We start from the raw sequence: 17,666 nt of genomic DNA, 5'->3' as shown, positions 1-17,666 counted from the left end.
TGAAACATTTTACTTTTTAACTTACATATTTTTTAAATTACCTAAGAAAATTCCTTACTAAAGAGTAAAATGATTAAAATTATTTATAGGAAAATCTAATATAATAAATAATTATTATATTTCTATCATAAATCAACTTCACGCTGTATCCCGCACACAGCAGACACCAAGATAGAGGGAACCTATTCTTAAGATACTCCGTTCCCCGCTTTCAAAGGCATTGCGTGCTGAGTGGAAGAACTCAACGCCCCGCTTTGCCTCGACACCAGAGCGAAGAAAATGAAAATGTACATTTTAATAAATATTTCATTTTTTCGAATGGGGATCGAACCCACAACCAGTCGCGTTACAGTCACACTTGTGCCCCTGTACCACGACTAGCCTCAAAAACATTTTCTATCATTATTATATAATATATCGAAGTAATTTATAAAACTCTACAATTTTTAATGTATATAAACGACTACATATTCGATTACGTTTACCAAGAATCGCTTTAAGCTGTCCTATAACAGCATAATAGATAAAAACTGCAAATTGCATTAAAAACCTATTGTGCAAGGTGAAAATAGTGGATACTAAAGTAAGTAACAATATATAACTTTTACCAAACTGTTGTCTTGTGACGGTAGTCGAACTACCATGAAATTGATAATGACATCATCAATAATAAATTTGCGCTGGAAATTTTATACTATTAAAGTGTCAGACATTTTTCAAGTAATTTACAACGATATATGTATAGGTAGGTACATAACAGTATGTAGGTACTATATATGGATTTTTTATTTTCAGTTCAGTTCAGTTCTTTATTTATGGCGCTTCGAGCGTGCCTTTTTTTTACAGCTTCTCGGATGTTCTCTGGATCCCGGATATGGCAGAGTAGACTCAATGTTAAGAATTTTGACATTTTCCTCCCAAATTCCAGACATTGCGATGATACAAAAAAAAAATATTTCCACTGGTGATCGAACCCACAACCAGCTATCAGACTTTACTATCAAAAGTTGTTCCACTATGGACATTTTTTTTTAATATTTTAAACACTATATTTTATACCGATTGTAATTTTCATATAACGTATGTGTTACTACGCAATAATGGTTTTATATTGTGTACACTGCACGTGAACAATGCTATGCAATTGCTTCTTGTATTTTAATATTCGACTGTTGAAAAAGCTAAAAATACGTTTAAATTATGTTTTTAGCCTTCTAAATATATTAATCTACGTATATTCGATCGTAGCGCCCAAGTAATTGTTGAGATGTGATCACCAGTGCTTGATCTGGTTTTTGTAATAAGTTGTTTGAAGAATATTAATATAAGTATGTGTTGATACAGAAATAAGAAAATGTTGTTAAGAGATTTTTTTTTCTTTTAAAATCTCCATTAATAAGTGTCTTCTGTAGAATCCGTTCAATTAATAATATTTTCCTTTTTAATAACATTCACTTTTATCTATGAATCGTAGGCTAAACATATTATTTATTCTTATTAAAATGAATCTCTATAATTCTTTACCAAATTTTCAATAATTTTAAATTATAATAGCATCCCAAGCTTGCAAATAAAGCAAAAAATACTATATTATGAAATAATAATCGTGGGATCTGCTTAAAAATATTATTATGAACAATAACATTTAACTATTATAAAAATAAGTCGTTCTTAAATTGAAGGAATAACGTTATAATTAAACGAAAATTAAAATAATGTATTTTCATTTCAAACACAGAATATACTCGTAGTTATGAGTTACCTTAAGGTTATCTATGGGAAGGTATAATTTATTCCATGTTTCTGTCAGATGCAATCAAAGGCCGCGCCGTTCACCATAATTCATCCACTGGGCACTGCGTTCACACAACTCAAGTAATTTGATACAGACATTGCTTTCCATTCTTAGAGATGTTAGAACGATTTTATGATTTACGACTAATAGTATGACATAGATCTAGTCAGTTTTTAGTTATAGCGGATTTACAATTATAATAAAGACTGTAAAAAGGTAGGATATGGAGCAAGTTAGAGTATAAGTTCAATAATATTGAGAAATTATATTTACTTCCAAACATCTTCGAGGATCGTTTCCAATACATAATCAATGTGCTGTAAAATAATATTTGTAGAAATATTTTTTATTTATATATGAAACAGGTTGATATTTATGGCGTCAAGTAAATTTAAAATCAGTTTAATAATTATGAATTAATAACTGTTTAAAATAAAAAAAAACCTATAGTAAAAAAAGTATTAAATATTATGAACTTCTATAGTTTTCCGATGCAATGTAAATATTTTAAATTAACAAACGGAACAAATCAAAATATATTTGTATGCATAACAAATAGCAGTCATGATTTTCTTTCAATGATAGTTTATATGACAGCTTGTATGGAATTTCTCCATTCTATATATGTATGTACATTTATTTTGAAGAAAAATAATATTTTATAATTTTAAATATTTTCTAATAAGAAGTCCGAAGAGCTGTATACACTTTGACAGACATATAAACTGTAAACACTTTGACCTATGAATATTGACTTAAGTAGCCCAAACATGTAAATAACCAGGTGTCAGAACATAATGTTGACACCGCAATTAGATAATACGGTCTAGTTCAAGTAAACCTGTAATATAATAGGTCAGTGCTTTTCTATCCGCGTCGCGTGTTCAGGATGTGTGTCGGCCTCATTATACCTAATGGCATGGAGTTACAGATCGATAGTGCTAAGTATTGTCTAGCCTGCTGCAGGTATCTAGGAGAATGAAGAGATTCAATAGAAGTTGGCTGTCATATTCGCTTTTGTCGATAATGCACTAATGTAGGGCATTCTCCTCAAAAATAAGGCAAAATATAACTTAGTGGAATAGGATCTTAAAAATGTGTAAACCAGAACCACTACTAGTTTTAGATTAAACATTTAATCCTCTTTTTGTTCCATGTTTCTTTTTAATTCACTCTATTTAAGGAAAAACATAATATAATTTTAATTTTAGTACAAAATGAAATGATTATTTCGAGGCCAATAAAAATAATAAAAAACATGCGTACTATTAAGGCTTATCTTTTATTTTTAATTGCAAATATATAACAATCTATGAACCATCATTGGCTACTGTCTTATCACCTTTTTACTGGTTAAAGATTATTAGCATAGTAAGTATATTTAATTAAAAATGTATACTCAATTCCTACAATGTTGCATATATTTTAATTTTATTGTAAAATTATTATTTTTATTGCTTTGGATATCAAAGTTCTAAGGCACCTAAATTGAAACATGAAACTGATCTTTTATACATTTTCTGGATAGTCCTTAATATAAAACGTTCACAGACATAAAAAAAGCATAAAATATTATTTTTGTTCAAAGGTCAAAGTAAACATGATGTCGAAATACATTTATAAGTATTTATTTTCATCAACGCGATAGCAATATTAATTTAAAAGTAAATTCGTGCCAAGTTTACCCGAAAAGCATTATATAAACTGTTAAGCAGCACCTATTATATTTCAAGTTGAAATATAACGCAATCTCATAGTTGTGGCAAATGTAATTGTTATACAATTACAATGGCGTGGGTGCGTGAACATACAGATTGATTACCCACGAGTCCACAGCGGTGCGCCGCTTCCCCAGCTTTCACTAGAAGAAACTTATTGTAACAAGATCTAATTTATTTTTTGTACTGAGTATGCTCTATTGTTAACTAGTAACGATAAATTTAAACTATAGAAAATTTCTTTTTTAATTACTTCGTTGCAATAACTTTTGTATATATGAAGCAAATCCCTAGATTTTTGCGTCTTTAAGTAAAATCAAGTGTATAATTTAACCCTGAACTATGTCTTAACTGGTGTTAGATAAGTTTTCCAATTAACCATATATAGCTGGATTACAATAGAAAATCGTAATTGTAAAGTTTATTTCACTTTAAAATAATAAAAACAAACATAGAATTTACCATTCACATTTACAACACGATGCAATACAGGATCTCCAATTTCCTGGACACAATCATACAGCTATAAATATATGCACATATAGTAGACATATATATCGTTTTGTTTATATTAATAGTAAGTATATAATACAGTAGCACTACTGCTATACAAAAAAATATTAAAGTTCATATTGTAGTAATTTATCGAATACTTCTCACTTTTTATAATTGGTATGACTTATTACTTTATTCAAGAAGTGTAGGCATTGTCAAAGAAAGACGTCCGTGTCATTGGGAAAGTAGGTATTGCACAATAACGAAACAGAACGTCCATTTTGTGAAAATTTTGCAAGTGCTTTTTTCATAGTTACGTAATTCTCCTATTATTTAAAATAAGCTTAGATAAGTTTATATAAATAGTAAAAATATACTTTAAAAACATTTGAAATCTTTTATATCCTTCAAGTAGATTTACACAGACTCACCATATCGCACTGCGCGTCACCGTCGTCGTCGTAGAAGATGCTGCAGTCATCCATCCCTGCTGCTGGTTGCGCAGGCCTCACTAAGCCGGGTCCCTGTACCCGCTCATCAATACGGCCCTGGACGGCCGGTGCTCCGGCATCCGAAAGCACTATCACACCCGACACCGATTGTAGAGACAATTAACCGAGCAAATTGAACGAACGAAACCAGTGGGATAATCCGATGAGTCACGCAACTCTTAACCAACTGAGGTGCAGTGGTGAGAATTGGTCGTGGGCGCGTAGGATTGCTAATGGTTTAAATCTAATCTGACTGATGATGATGATAATGATATTTTGGACACTGATTGCTGCTTAAAAACAATTGGGAAATGACAAACTGACAGAAGTTTTCACTCAAGGGCGATTCTATGAACGAGCTCGGTTTTACAGATGTGTTTTTTGTGTGGTACTGCGTAGATAGCGGTGGCGCTGTGGAGCGAGGGTGGCGCGCGCACTCCGCCGGGGTGCATTGATCGCACTTCTGCGCATGTCTCCCCAAAGAATTTCTCGACTGTTTTGACATTTACTTCACTCGCCGGTCTAGGGTCACTTTACAATAAAAGGCCATCAATGTCGCCATACATTGCGGGACTCTTGACATTATTTTGTAACAATATGACTATTAGGAATATTATACATACGCTACCTATTCCATTAGAAACTGCATAATAGAGGGAAATATGTTCCTACATAGGAAACAACGCTTACTCTCACGCTTTTTCCAGTAAAATACTCTTTACGCTGGTTTCCTTTCTTGGAATTCTTGAGAAAGTTTCTATGTATTATTATTTGCTAAAAATATTTCATAACCTACCTCAAGCTTGGAAGCAAAAAAATGCTATTATTAAAATGAGTATACATAGTATATAATATTTTTTTTGTTGTTATTAACCTTAAAGGATATAATAAAGATGTGTTTGACCTCCATTTGTTTACGTAAACGAAGCAATTTACGATGAAAATTATAGAGAACGTCTTAAAAAAGAGTATGTTATTAATACACTAATATGAAATAAATTTGTTTAATAAATTATAAGCAAAAAATCATTTTTAGAAAAAGCTTTTATTTAAACGCTTTAAAAAGGAGAAAATAAAATTTGTCTTTTAAATTTTAAGTATCAACTCATAACCTCATTGTACACAATTTATATGATCATAAAAGCTTGTCGCGTGATTCACTTGTGTAACTAAACTAGTGCTAATTTAATTATGTAAAATCTGCTAAGTTTCAATTTTTAAAGTTTCAATTTAATTAAATATTGATTAACGCGACAAGCTTTTATGATCATATAAATTGTGTACAATGAGGTTATGAGTTGATAGTTAAAATTTAAAAGACAAATTTTATTTTCTCCTTTTTAAAGCGTTTAAATAAAAGCTTTTTCTAAAAATGATTTTTTGCTTATAATTTATTTTTTACTTTTTAGTTACCACTGGCTAGGTTTCTCACACTAGAGACATGTCCCAGATTTCTCTTCTATGGTTAGGAATGCTGTTGGCGACACTAGACCCTTCCCGATTACAGTGGGGGTTCACCAGGGCTCGACTCTTAGTCCGTTCTTATTCAATGTAGTGCAGCCTCCATGGCTGATGATGTATGCCGACAACATAGCACTCATTGACGAGAACCGACTGAAGCTGGAGCGTAAAGTGAACCTGTGGAAGGGTACGCTTGAGAATGGCGGTCTTAAACTAAATGTGTCGAAGACCGAGTACATGGCCTGCGGGAGCTCGGGCTCGAGCACGATCCTTATAGGTCCTGAGCCAGCCGTTAAGTCAGAAAAGTTTAGGTATCTTGGATCCGTTATGCACGAGTCTGGAGGCATCGATCACGATGTCCATGGCCGGATAAGTGCTGCCTAGGCAAAATGGCGGAAGGTCACTGGTGAGGTCTGTGACCGAAGAAAAACCGCCAAGCTCAAGGGACTGATATACAAGAGCGTCATACGACCGATTCTTTTATACGGCAGCGAATGTTGGCCAGCACTATCTCGGCACACTCAGGAGCTTCACGTCACGGAAATGAAGATGCTGAGGTGGATATGCGGCGTAACGCGGTCTGACCGCATACGCAACACATTCGTTCGAGGTAGTCATGGGGCCGTGACGTTGCGGATAAGCTCCAAGAGCGCCGCTTGAGATGGTTTGGCCACGTTACGCGTCGGTCTAGGAACTAAGTCGGATGCAAGTGCCTTGCTATATCAGTTCCTGGAGTGAGACCTCCTGGACGCCCAAGGAAGCGCTGGTAGGATGTCGTGATGCCGGATATGAGAGCCAATGGTCTAACCACCGAGGACGCTAAAGACCGCGCAAAGTGGAGTAGGTTGAGTAGGAAGGCAGATCCTGGCAATAGCCGGGATTAATGCCAGGAGGAAGAAGGTTTCTCACACTAGATATCATATTATTTTTCTAATTATTCTCGGCAAGCCCTTTCATTTGATACCCGTATTGTAGATGTGCATAAATAATAACTATTCCGCCATCTTAGATGTTCCGCCATATTGGATTTAGAAAAACGTCACATTTTTCGAGTTACTCTCAACGAGCCCTTTCAATTGATATTCATATTGTAAAAGTAGACTAAAATTACCTATTCGGCTTTCTTGGATGGTCCGCCATATTGGATTTAGAATGACGTTAGATTATTTTTCGAGTTGCTCTCAATGAGCCCTTTCATTTGATATACATATTGCAGAATTGCAAAAATAATAACTATTCGTTCATCTTGGATGGTCCCCCATATTAGATTTAGAATGACGTCACATTATTTCCCAAGTTGCTCTCAAGAAGCCCTTTCATTTGATACCCATATTATAGAAGTGCATTAAATATAACTATTCCGCCATCTTGGATGGTCGGCCTTATTAGATTGAGAATGACGTCACATCATTTTTCAAGTTGCTCTTAAGAAGCCCTTTCATTTGATACCCGTAATGTACAAGTGCATCAAAAATAACTATTCTGTTACTTTGGATGGTTCGCCATATTGGATTTAGAATGACGTTACACTATTTTTCCAGTTACTCTCAACAAGCCCTTTCATTTGATACCCATATTATAGAAGTTCACGAAATATAACTATTCCACCATCCTGGATGGTCCGCCATATTGTATTTAGAATGAAGTCACAAACCTTATCGTGCATTGTCGTCCAAACCAATTGTGTATACAAAATTTCAGCTCAATTGTACGAACATATCTTTCATTATATGAAAGCACAAAAAAACTTGAATCGTGTCGATTCTATTGGATTTCAAGTGATGTCACTTAATTATTTTTCTAATAGTTCTCGGCAAGATCTTTCATTTGATACCCATATTGCAGAAGTGCATAAATAATAACTATTCCGCCATCTTAGATGTTCCGCCATATTGGATTTAGTATAACGTCACATTATTTTTAGAGTTACGGTCAACGACCCATTTCATTTAATATCTATATTGTAGAAGTAGATCAAATAGATACTCGGCTATCTTCGATTTCCTTCTTATGGAATTTAGAATGACATCACATTATTTTTCGAGTTGCTCTCAACGAGCTCTTTCATTTGATACCCATATTGTAGAAGTACATTAAAAATAACTATTCCGCCATCTTGCATGATCCGCCATATTACATTTAGAATGACGTCACATATTTAATCGTGCATTGTCATCCAAAGTAAACGTGTATACAAAATTTCAGCTCAATCGGTTGACGATATCTACTTCAAAATTGAGCTCTAAGATTTCACCCGAACCCACATACATACATTGCAAGTTAAATAAAAGCTTTTAAAAAAAGCAAACTGTACCTCGCCATAGCTGGGTAGGCAGAAGGAACCTAGTGTTTCTCCGTTCTCCATTTTCCGCCGAAATTATTGAGTGGCGAAACTAAACGCCGGACTTTTGCCTTAGTGCCAGAGTAAAAGACAGTAAATATTAATAAACATCAAATACATTTTAAATAACAAAAATATGATGAAAATGTATTAAATAATGTGGGCAGGTGGTTAGTATGAACGAGTTGAACTGTGAATAACTATGCCAAGGCACTCGGGACGTACGGACATTCACTATAGTAAACGTCTTCCTTGATGACTGTATGGTCTATATTGTATCTGTAGAACGGCTTTTGTATTTTATATTTCAAATATTTTATGATATCAGAAATATGAATTTTGCTTATGTTATTATTTTCAATTAATAGCTGTAACAAAACACAATTTTAAGAGTACGTCGATCATCATAGCGTTCAGGAAATTTAAATTGCAAGTTGCATTTTTTCATAGCGGGTAATTATTTCTAAGGTTTCAATAACTAAGCGCATGTGAATCGTTTATTTTTATTTATTGGTGAGAGAGTGGAGAGATTCTAGAACTAGCTAAAAAATACCTTAAACATTCAGAGCAGTCTAGGTTTTAAGGGAGGTCCCTTAAAACCTAGACTGCTCTGAATGTTCAAAGATCAACTTTCAAATTACTTTCCTAAATGATTATTATTAACCAATTCAAATACAACCTGTATAATAGTTTTCAACCTAAATCGAATCGTGACAAAGTTTATATGATTATATTTTTTTATTTTAGCTTATGAATCTAATCGCATCTAAAACAGCTTTGATTTGGTTATATAATGGGATATTGTTTTTATTTTAATAGTACCATAGTTTTACTCTTTTTGTAAAAGAAATACAAAATGTTTTCTTCTGTGGAAGTTGCTTTCCTCTGGGAAATTTCAGGTCATATAGAATTCAATCAAAAGGGAGGTTGGGTGGGAAAATGCAGTGATGTGTGTACTCTATGTCGACTGCGTATCGTACATGTATACTATATCCTTACTTGTAATTAATATACAACACTAAAAAACTAAGTTTGAAATATAAACGTTTATAAGAAATAAAGTATCAAAATTATTTTATTTTTATGTATAACAAGTTAAGAAGCTTTGAATTAAAAAAAACACTTTATTATTGGAACTATGTAATATTAATAATATATTTTTAGCTTCACGCTGTATCCCGTACATAGCAGGCCAAGCGGAAGGAACCTCAGGGAAGCGGAACCTGGTGTTAACTCACTCGCCGAATTCTCGAAGCGATGCATGTTGAATGTCGAAAAAAATATATAAAATATTTCATTCCCCCGAATGAGAAATCAAACCCACGACCATCGCGCTTACAGTCTGTCATGCTTGTGTCCCTGCACCTCGACGTCCCAGGTAATATATAATATTTGTATAAAAAAATATATAGACAAGTAGAAAATATCTAAGGAATACATAACTTTTCCATAAATGAATAAAAGAACCAAGTATTATCTATAATACCTGATATTGTAAGTGTTGGCGTGAAACCAATAGGATAATATCTTCCATAAGAGTTATGTCATTCTTAGACTTGTATGGTATCAGCAAATATAGACAACCTTGACAGCTTGCCATTTATGCTTCTTCTTATCATAAGTCTCGATACATACATACGTTTTATGGTCTTGTTAATGTACTTTAACTATATCCAACTTATATACTTTAATTTATTATTGTTATTTATTATAAATGTTAAGACACTACACTCCCCATCTTCCTCCGAATTCAGGAGACATTGCATGTTGAGAGGTGGAACTAAACGCCGGGCTTTGGCCTCGAGAGCAGAGCGAACAAATGAAAATATTAAATATTTCATTTCTTCGGATGGGAATCGAATCTACAACCCGTCACGTTTACAGTCACACGCTTTGGGCCGCTACTAACCTCAGGTTTCTAAAGGCTAGAAAAAATACTTTTTCATCTATAGCTTGTGAGAACTGTTTCTAAGAACCACTCAAGTAAAAGCTTTATTTAAATAAAAGTCTATAAAATAATGTCGGCTAGAAATGCGTGTGTGCATGTTTGTGTAATGAGCGTGTCCGGTCATTCCCTTCTCGCGAGACCACATTCCACTGGGAGCTAGCGCTGACTTCGCTGACGTTACGTCAAATACTTTGAAAATACTATATTATAATACGAGTATGTACATTAAAAAAAAACATGATTTTTCTTTCTTCCCTCATTTCATGTAAGACGACTTTCGCCATGTTTCGTAGAATCAAAAAAATGTTAGCTTAATTTTTAGATTAATTTATATTTTTTAAGCTTAAAAATATTTTAAATCGAACTACTCAGTACGAGGTGGTGCCGTCTTTAAGCAAAAAAATATATTTACATCCTCCGGACTTTTTGTCGGTTAAATTAAAAACGTTATACATACTTATTGTGTTCTTATTAAAATTATAAGAAATCCAAAAAGTACTGTGACAAACTATTACCGCATTACTCTTAAAATAAAAAAAAATATAAAGTATTAAAAAGCTATAAAAGCTTAAGAGGAAATATTTACATTATTTTATTTTAGGATCGTCAAATTACAGGTTGCAAAAAGTGCATTGGTATATAGGTGTTGATAATTTACAAGGGTCCGGTCTTATATTACCCGCCAGACCACATTCCGATGGGAGCTGGATTGCATGGCATGCTAATATAAGGTCATATTGCAATTTGGATATTTTTATATGATTTTAAGATGTTTACTTTCTCGAGCCTCGGGGGCAAAGGTGTTATTATAACGCGACGGTTTTGGGTTCGAACTCTTCTAGGGGCAATAAATTTCTGTTCATTCATATTTTCATTTATTCGCTCTGGTACCAGGACAAAAGCCAAGAGTTGCCTTGTTAAATTCGGCGAGAAGTGAGTCTTAACACTAGGCTCCCTTTGCCAGGTAGGCAGAGGGAACCTAGTGCTATATGCGATATACAGCATACAGCTGGCTTAATTTTCATTTTCTTTCCCAAATATAATAATCAATTGGAAAGTAACCATTTTTCATTTTCTATTCCACTATACAATACACGTTCGTGTATATAGACATGTATATCTAAGTTTTATTAAGATTTTACTAATATTTTTTAATTATCGTCTAATCTAATGCTAGTTGCGTTAATTAGGAAGTTATTAAGCAGACAATTAAAATACAATGTTAACATTTCTTGACGAGTGACGTAAGAATATTTAAAATAAATAAAATACTTACAATAAATATAATGAATGAGTATGATATTAATTTAAATATACCTATGGTTAATTAGGAATTACATATTAAAATTGCTATAAATGTATTCAAACTCGTCCAGTAAAATATAGATTGTTACGCTAATTTACTCTACTATAGTAATATTTTAAAAATGTAAAACTTAATAATAGTCTGTGATTAGCAAAAAAATATTAATTTGTCTTACAGAAACAAAACAAAATAATATAACAAAAAAAATTGTACAATTGGTTTTTTTTTCAAACCGGTTATAAACATAGACGGTGGGTATATTCCTCCCACACGTAACTAATTAATTAAATACCTGCGCAGGCGCATCACCATCTGTGCTCGAGTGTGAAAATGTAATTTGATTGTACATATTTTGATTGTAATTTGATTTACGATCTCTGATACGTGATTCAATCTCTATTTAAATAAACAAAACGTGACGCCGTGATAAAACATCTGTGTTAGTACGCGATGGTTGATGGTTCAAGTTCCTTTTGGAGGAATATTTGTATTTATTTTTAACTGACCTGATCTTTAAGAGTTTCTACCACCTGGGTCATCCATGTGGTAGAAAAACTATGAGAGAGACAAAGAAAAGAGATATAAAAAAATCTCTGCTAATTATTTTAAAACTTGTGAAACCCTATCAGAGTAAAATTAGGGAAAAGGCTAAGTATGTGACTAGTATATTATTATCTATTGTATATTTAAATAAAATACTTAATTTATTTAATTTTAAATGCACACTGATATTACATTTCATCAGGTGTAAATTCTAAAGTAATATTAAACCATAAACAGAACGTACAGGTTTTAGTAATCACCATATCATAATTTACACGAAGTGAAATTAACTTTAGGTCATGAAGTACCTGCGGGTAGTAAAATTTACTTTAACATCTTAGGGATTGTAAGTGAAAGGGCGAAAGTTTTCATATCATATAATACATCCAATACAATCATGAGTTTCATTTAGTTGGTTGATATCAACGTGTTTACTTTTATTGCCATAAAAGGACTGGACGTAATTCACATGATCACTTCAACTTGCACCTTAAAACGAAAGTGGTTTGTATTAAATATATTTTTCTTACGCAAGCCAGAGTGGAAAGATTCTTAGTTGAAATCTCAGCGATTAGCGATTTTGGCGCAGTGCAACATCATCATGCGATGGTTGTAGGTTTGAGGAAGAAAACAATGGAGAAATTTAAAATTTCCAGTAGCCATTGAAATTCGCCTCTCAATACATTAAGTTCTCTCTGCACCCTTTACCATATTTGGTATAAAGCATGAAATGTTCATCTTTACTCGACCTGCGAAGACGAAGCGTCGCTAAAATAAACAGAGATCGGAGAGTTGACGAAAATTTTCTTTGAGAATTTCTAACGCAAAATAAAATAAGGGAGATACCTATGTATTTAATATTTGTGGCATGTAGAGTAAAAAAATATATATGTGTGAAATTTATAAAAGTATTAAAAATAATTCGCTTTGTATGACATAGTAATTAATACATAAACAACAAAATACACTCAAAATTCACTATGTAGCTTCTCAGAAAAAGCAACTACCTAATGGTAAGTAATTGAAACCGTTTGAAAATATCAAAGGCTATATAAAAAATACAACGAAGTCACGTATTCAGGAACAAAAAGAGTTTTGCGATGCCGTTCATACTGAAATTACTATCAAAACCTTAAAATGGTTTTTTTTTAATTAAATTAACAATAGTAAATTAAATTTTGCTATAGCACTAGAGAAGTAAATTTCACCTAATAGATTACTAACTGAAATGAATAGTAATTAATATAACAAGTCCATTAGAGTGCACGAATATATTTACAGACAGACTTCGTTATAGCCACGTGAATTAAATATAGCTTACAACGCTTTTACAGTAAACGTGGTCAATAAATGAGGTTTCAGTTCTTATATTTTCCTTAGTAATACAGTTATCTACCTTTATTTCTAAATATAGTATATACATCTACGTAATATCCAAATATAGTTTTTGTTTAAAGCTAAAGTAGCATTATTAATTAAAAAATAATGTACATACAAATTTACATTTCTTTTTTTTTAGTTTCACTGTACATCACATAGCACGCTAAACAGAGAGAACCTAATGTTAAGGCACTCTGTTACCATTACGACATTTCCGTTCCCTATTTTCCGCCGAATTCTGGAGACATTGCGTGCTGAACGGCGGAATTTAACACCCCGCTTTGCTTGGACACCAGAGCGAAGATTAATATTAAATATTTCATTCCCATGAATGGGAATCAAACCCACAACCTGTCACGTTGACAGTCATACGCGCTACGATTTTTCTTTTTTGACGATTTTTTCACTTAAAAACAAATAATAGTAACGTAGAGCCACATCACTATTCTATAGCACCAAGAAGGTGAAGTATCAGAACATCTGCAATATTATCCGACATGCATAACTGCACAGAGCTTTCTCTTAATCCAGTATTACTAGATCATCTCACATGCAAATGTTTGCATGGCATATTAGTTTTTGCATCGTTGCTAGGAAAACTTTATTAGTGTTAAAGATTTTTTTAACTAGCAACCCTCTCGCGGCTTCGCCCGTTTAAAGTATACAATTATTTATTTATTAATTTGGATTACCTTTGTGGCCACAACGGCCTCGTTTTCTATAGAAGTATGACATTATTAATGAACCCATTTTCCTGTATCTTCATTAATTAACAGTACGTAGGTACATTTTAAGACAGCGGTAGACAGAACGGAAGTTTGCAATACAATTTATCGTCCAGTCTCCAGACAATCATTTATTTAGAACAATGAAGGAGTCTTGATAGATAATAAATACTTAATTGGATCCTATCTAACTTTACAAGATAAGTATAATTGTCTGCAATTGGCCTAGTCGTTGACTTTTGCTGAAATATTTTTTATATACCAATATTAATAATATCTATAGATAAAACCCTCACAGCAGGGTAAGTAGAGGGAACTATTAAGACACTCCGTCCGCCATTTTTTTAAATTGTTGTAAAAATAGATTCCTAAAAGCTTGTATTAAGAGTATAGGTAATTGTAATAGATATAAAATGTATAGCCCATCAAGCAATATCTAATTTAGGTAACTTTATCTAGGAAACCTATAAAATGTACTTAAAAGTTGTAATTGCACGAAAATGAGATCGTTAACATCATGGCGCAGCTTATGTGTCTCGTAGTTAACTGTGAGAGTTGTGGATTTACATTCTAAGCAATAGAATATTTATAATACACGAGAAGTTTAATTATCAACGGATTAGGCTGATTAGCAGTGGTGGCGCAGTAGCAGTGGGTTCGATTCCCACTCGGAAGAATGAATTACTATACTATTTATTAACATTTTAATTTCTTCGCTCTGGTAACAAGGCAAAAATCATTTGTCGTTGAGTTCCGCCATTCATTCAGTGTTAAGGACATTATAGCTTGCACGTTTCTTACAGACAAAGCGCAGAATCATAGTTCTATTATTATTATCCGTAATCTTCAATTATACCTTGATTCCGAAAAAAAATAGATGTATGGTATGTATAATAACGTTAATATTTGTAAGTTAATTAAATTTAAATATTTTATTAATGTTATTCATATTTAAATGGACAGAATTCGATAACAGTCTAGATTTTTAAACAAAAATGATGCAAATATATTTTCAGAAATTAAAAACATATTGGAGAAATAATTTTTATCTTGTCAAATCTATGTTAAATAATAAATATTAAACTATTATTTTTAAAATGTCGTACATGTACAACCGAATGGCGTCTATACCTCTCATAGAAAACGTTTTATTGTTATCGTATAGCGGTTCACCTAACAGTCGTCGTCGAAAGCAATTTACATTGTGGCCATTACAAAAATGATTACCATATTTCTATATACCATATACTATCAATTAAGTATGATATGGATATACATAACTGTAAAAAAACAATCCTCCACGTATTTTTACTATACATTATAATAAATGTATTTTTAAATATATATGTACATATAAACATTCGAAAGAATCTTAAATAATCGAAACCATGAAACCTACTGTACATAACAGGATATATATAAGAAAGCAGAAAAGCAGAGCAAAGAAGAATCCAGTGATCTCTCTATTTTTGATCCGAATTCAGGAGATTATAATATGATCAGTAACCGTAACTTAGCGCCGCGTCCTACCAGAGCAGCAGAATACATCATTGCTCTGAGTAGGAATCGAATCCACAAAGACCTCATTTACAATCATTTCCTACCTACAAATATCTGGTAAATACGACTTTTAAAAGCACCTAGTTCAACATATTAATTTTAGTAGCAAGAAATCATGAACTACAAATTGCAGGTTAAAAGGAAAAGTCTGTATAAGTCTAAATGAATAAGTCATGGAGCTCTTAAGTCTAGAAACTGAATACCGGTTGAAGTCTACAGGTCACTCCGTTATGGGATTGGGTTTAAGCCGCGATATATAACCGCCGATATATATCAACGCCAATATTTATGGGATAAGTAGGTATGTGGTTTACGATTTTGTAGATATTAATATCATTTTACTATAGAAATCAAAGGCTAGGTAATTTTTTCTTAATCTTATTATTAAAGGAATAACCGAATACCGCCCGCGGCTTCGCCTGCGTGAACTACGTTATTATTAATTTTTGTCTTGATGACGTCCATGCAAAATTTGAAACTCCTAGCATTTGTAGTAACGAAGTTTCGTACAAACTTTAAACCCCAATAACAACCCCTCAGAAGGCGAATGTTGCAAATTCCCGTCTTAGCGAGCACCTACGTCCTATAAGTAACTCCTATGCAAAATTCCTAGCACATGTAGTGTCTGAGATTTCGTGATGAGTGAGTGACCTTTCGATTTTATATACAGGTGGATAAATCTATAAATACATCGATTTCTTTAATCTATATATGTATATAGATCTATGCTGTTACTAAAAATTTCTTAAAAAATAATATATATTTTTTTAATACAATTATTTCGTTGCTTCTATCTGTTTCCGTTGATAATATCTGCAAAATAAGTAGAAGCACGTCGGTATTATCGTAGGTAATATGGTGAAATCAAAGAACGGGTAAACTATCGTGGCTATCGTCACGACCCTGGACACTCGTGCGGACGTGAAAATACAATAAATAACGCGCACCCAACTATAAAATATTGTCCATTTGTTCGCGTTCACGGATAATGGTTTTGAGATAATGAGATTCATTAACGAGATATAACGAGATAGATCGAGATTTACAACAAAATTTGCAAGCTTTGAGATGTTAATGAATTTAATTATATATGAGTCTGTAATCATTAATTTAAATAATCAACTTCACACTGTATCCCGCTTCTGCTGAGTGAAGGTAAGAAGAAGAACACTTCAGGTTCAGTGTTAAGACATTGAATTAAATTTTACGAGGCATTTGCGCTGAGTGGTGAACTCAACGCCGAGCTTTTCGCTTGGTGCCTCCAAAAAGCTTCTTTCGCTTAGTTTTAATATGAAATTATTTGTTTTAACAATACTAAATGCTTCTTCTGTTTCCTTGTTCTCTAGGTGTTAGTAGATGCGAGACATATAATAAGATATAAACTTTTCAATCCGATTCCCAAACATATCGAATAGCTATGAGAAAGTCAACTCGGTAACAATATCCACACAACACAAGTTTTTTTTTCTCTAAGAAACCGCATTCACATACAATATATACAAAGGTAAATTAATCCGCCACAAGAGCGAAAGTTTTGCGTGCTTCACATCGTATCATCTATACGATTTTTACAATTGAAATAAGAATATGCAAATATTAAAGCTAATATACCATTAAATTTCGATTCTATACAAAATCGATATTTACATATATTTAAGTAATTTTATTCGCAAGTAAGCATTAAGATAATTTGAGCGACTTCAAAAAATATATAGAATTTTAGCGTTCTGTAACTCGTAAGAAAATAAAACGAGAACTTTATGGGACCACGTTGTTGTACATCTGTCCGTTTGTCAACATATTACATTTGGTTGAAGATCGCGTGAAGGTGTCAAGCTGTAATTAATATAAAATATTCAGGTGTACGGTCCCACAGAGCAGAGAAAAAAAGCTTCTAAGTCAC

The 17,666-nt window shown here is 32.8% G+C and overlaps 1 protein-coding gene across 13 annotated transcripts in view; it reads right to left on the bottom strand.

Moving 5' to 3' along the window:
- Positions 1 to 17,666, bottom strand: part of LOC146538331 (uncharacterized) — a 65,894-nt gene that overhangs the window by 42,348 nt on the left and 5,880 nt on the right. The window contains exon 1 of one of the 13 annotated variants that reach the window (XM_085186705.1): positions 4,440 to 4,894. The exons of the other annotated variants lie outside the window; for them this stretch is intronic. Within the exon in view, the coding sequence (XP_085042831.1) occupies positions 4,440 to 4,493 (54 nt within the window). The 5' untranslated portion in view covers positions 4,494 to 4,894. Of the gene's footprint in view, positions 1 to 4,439; positions 4,895 to 17,666 lie in introns of those variants that run through there. 13 annotated transcript variants of the gene reach the window in all.

The sequence above is a fragment of the Heliconius melpomene genome, chromosome 6 (genome assembly GCF_056956725.1).
Source record: "Heliconius melpomene rosina isolate 202511_hmr_F chromosome 6, ASM5695672v1, whole genome shotgun sequence".
Classification (NCBI taxonomy): Eukaryota; Metazoa; Arthropoda; class Insecta; order Lepidoptera; family Nymphalidae; genus Heliconius; species Heliconius melpomene.
The sequence above is the reverse complement of the archived record's forward strand: the minus strand, read 5'-3'. Positions and strand labels throughout refer to the sequence as shown.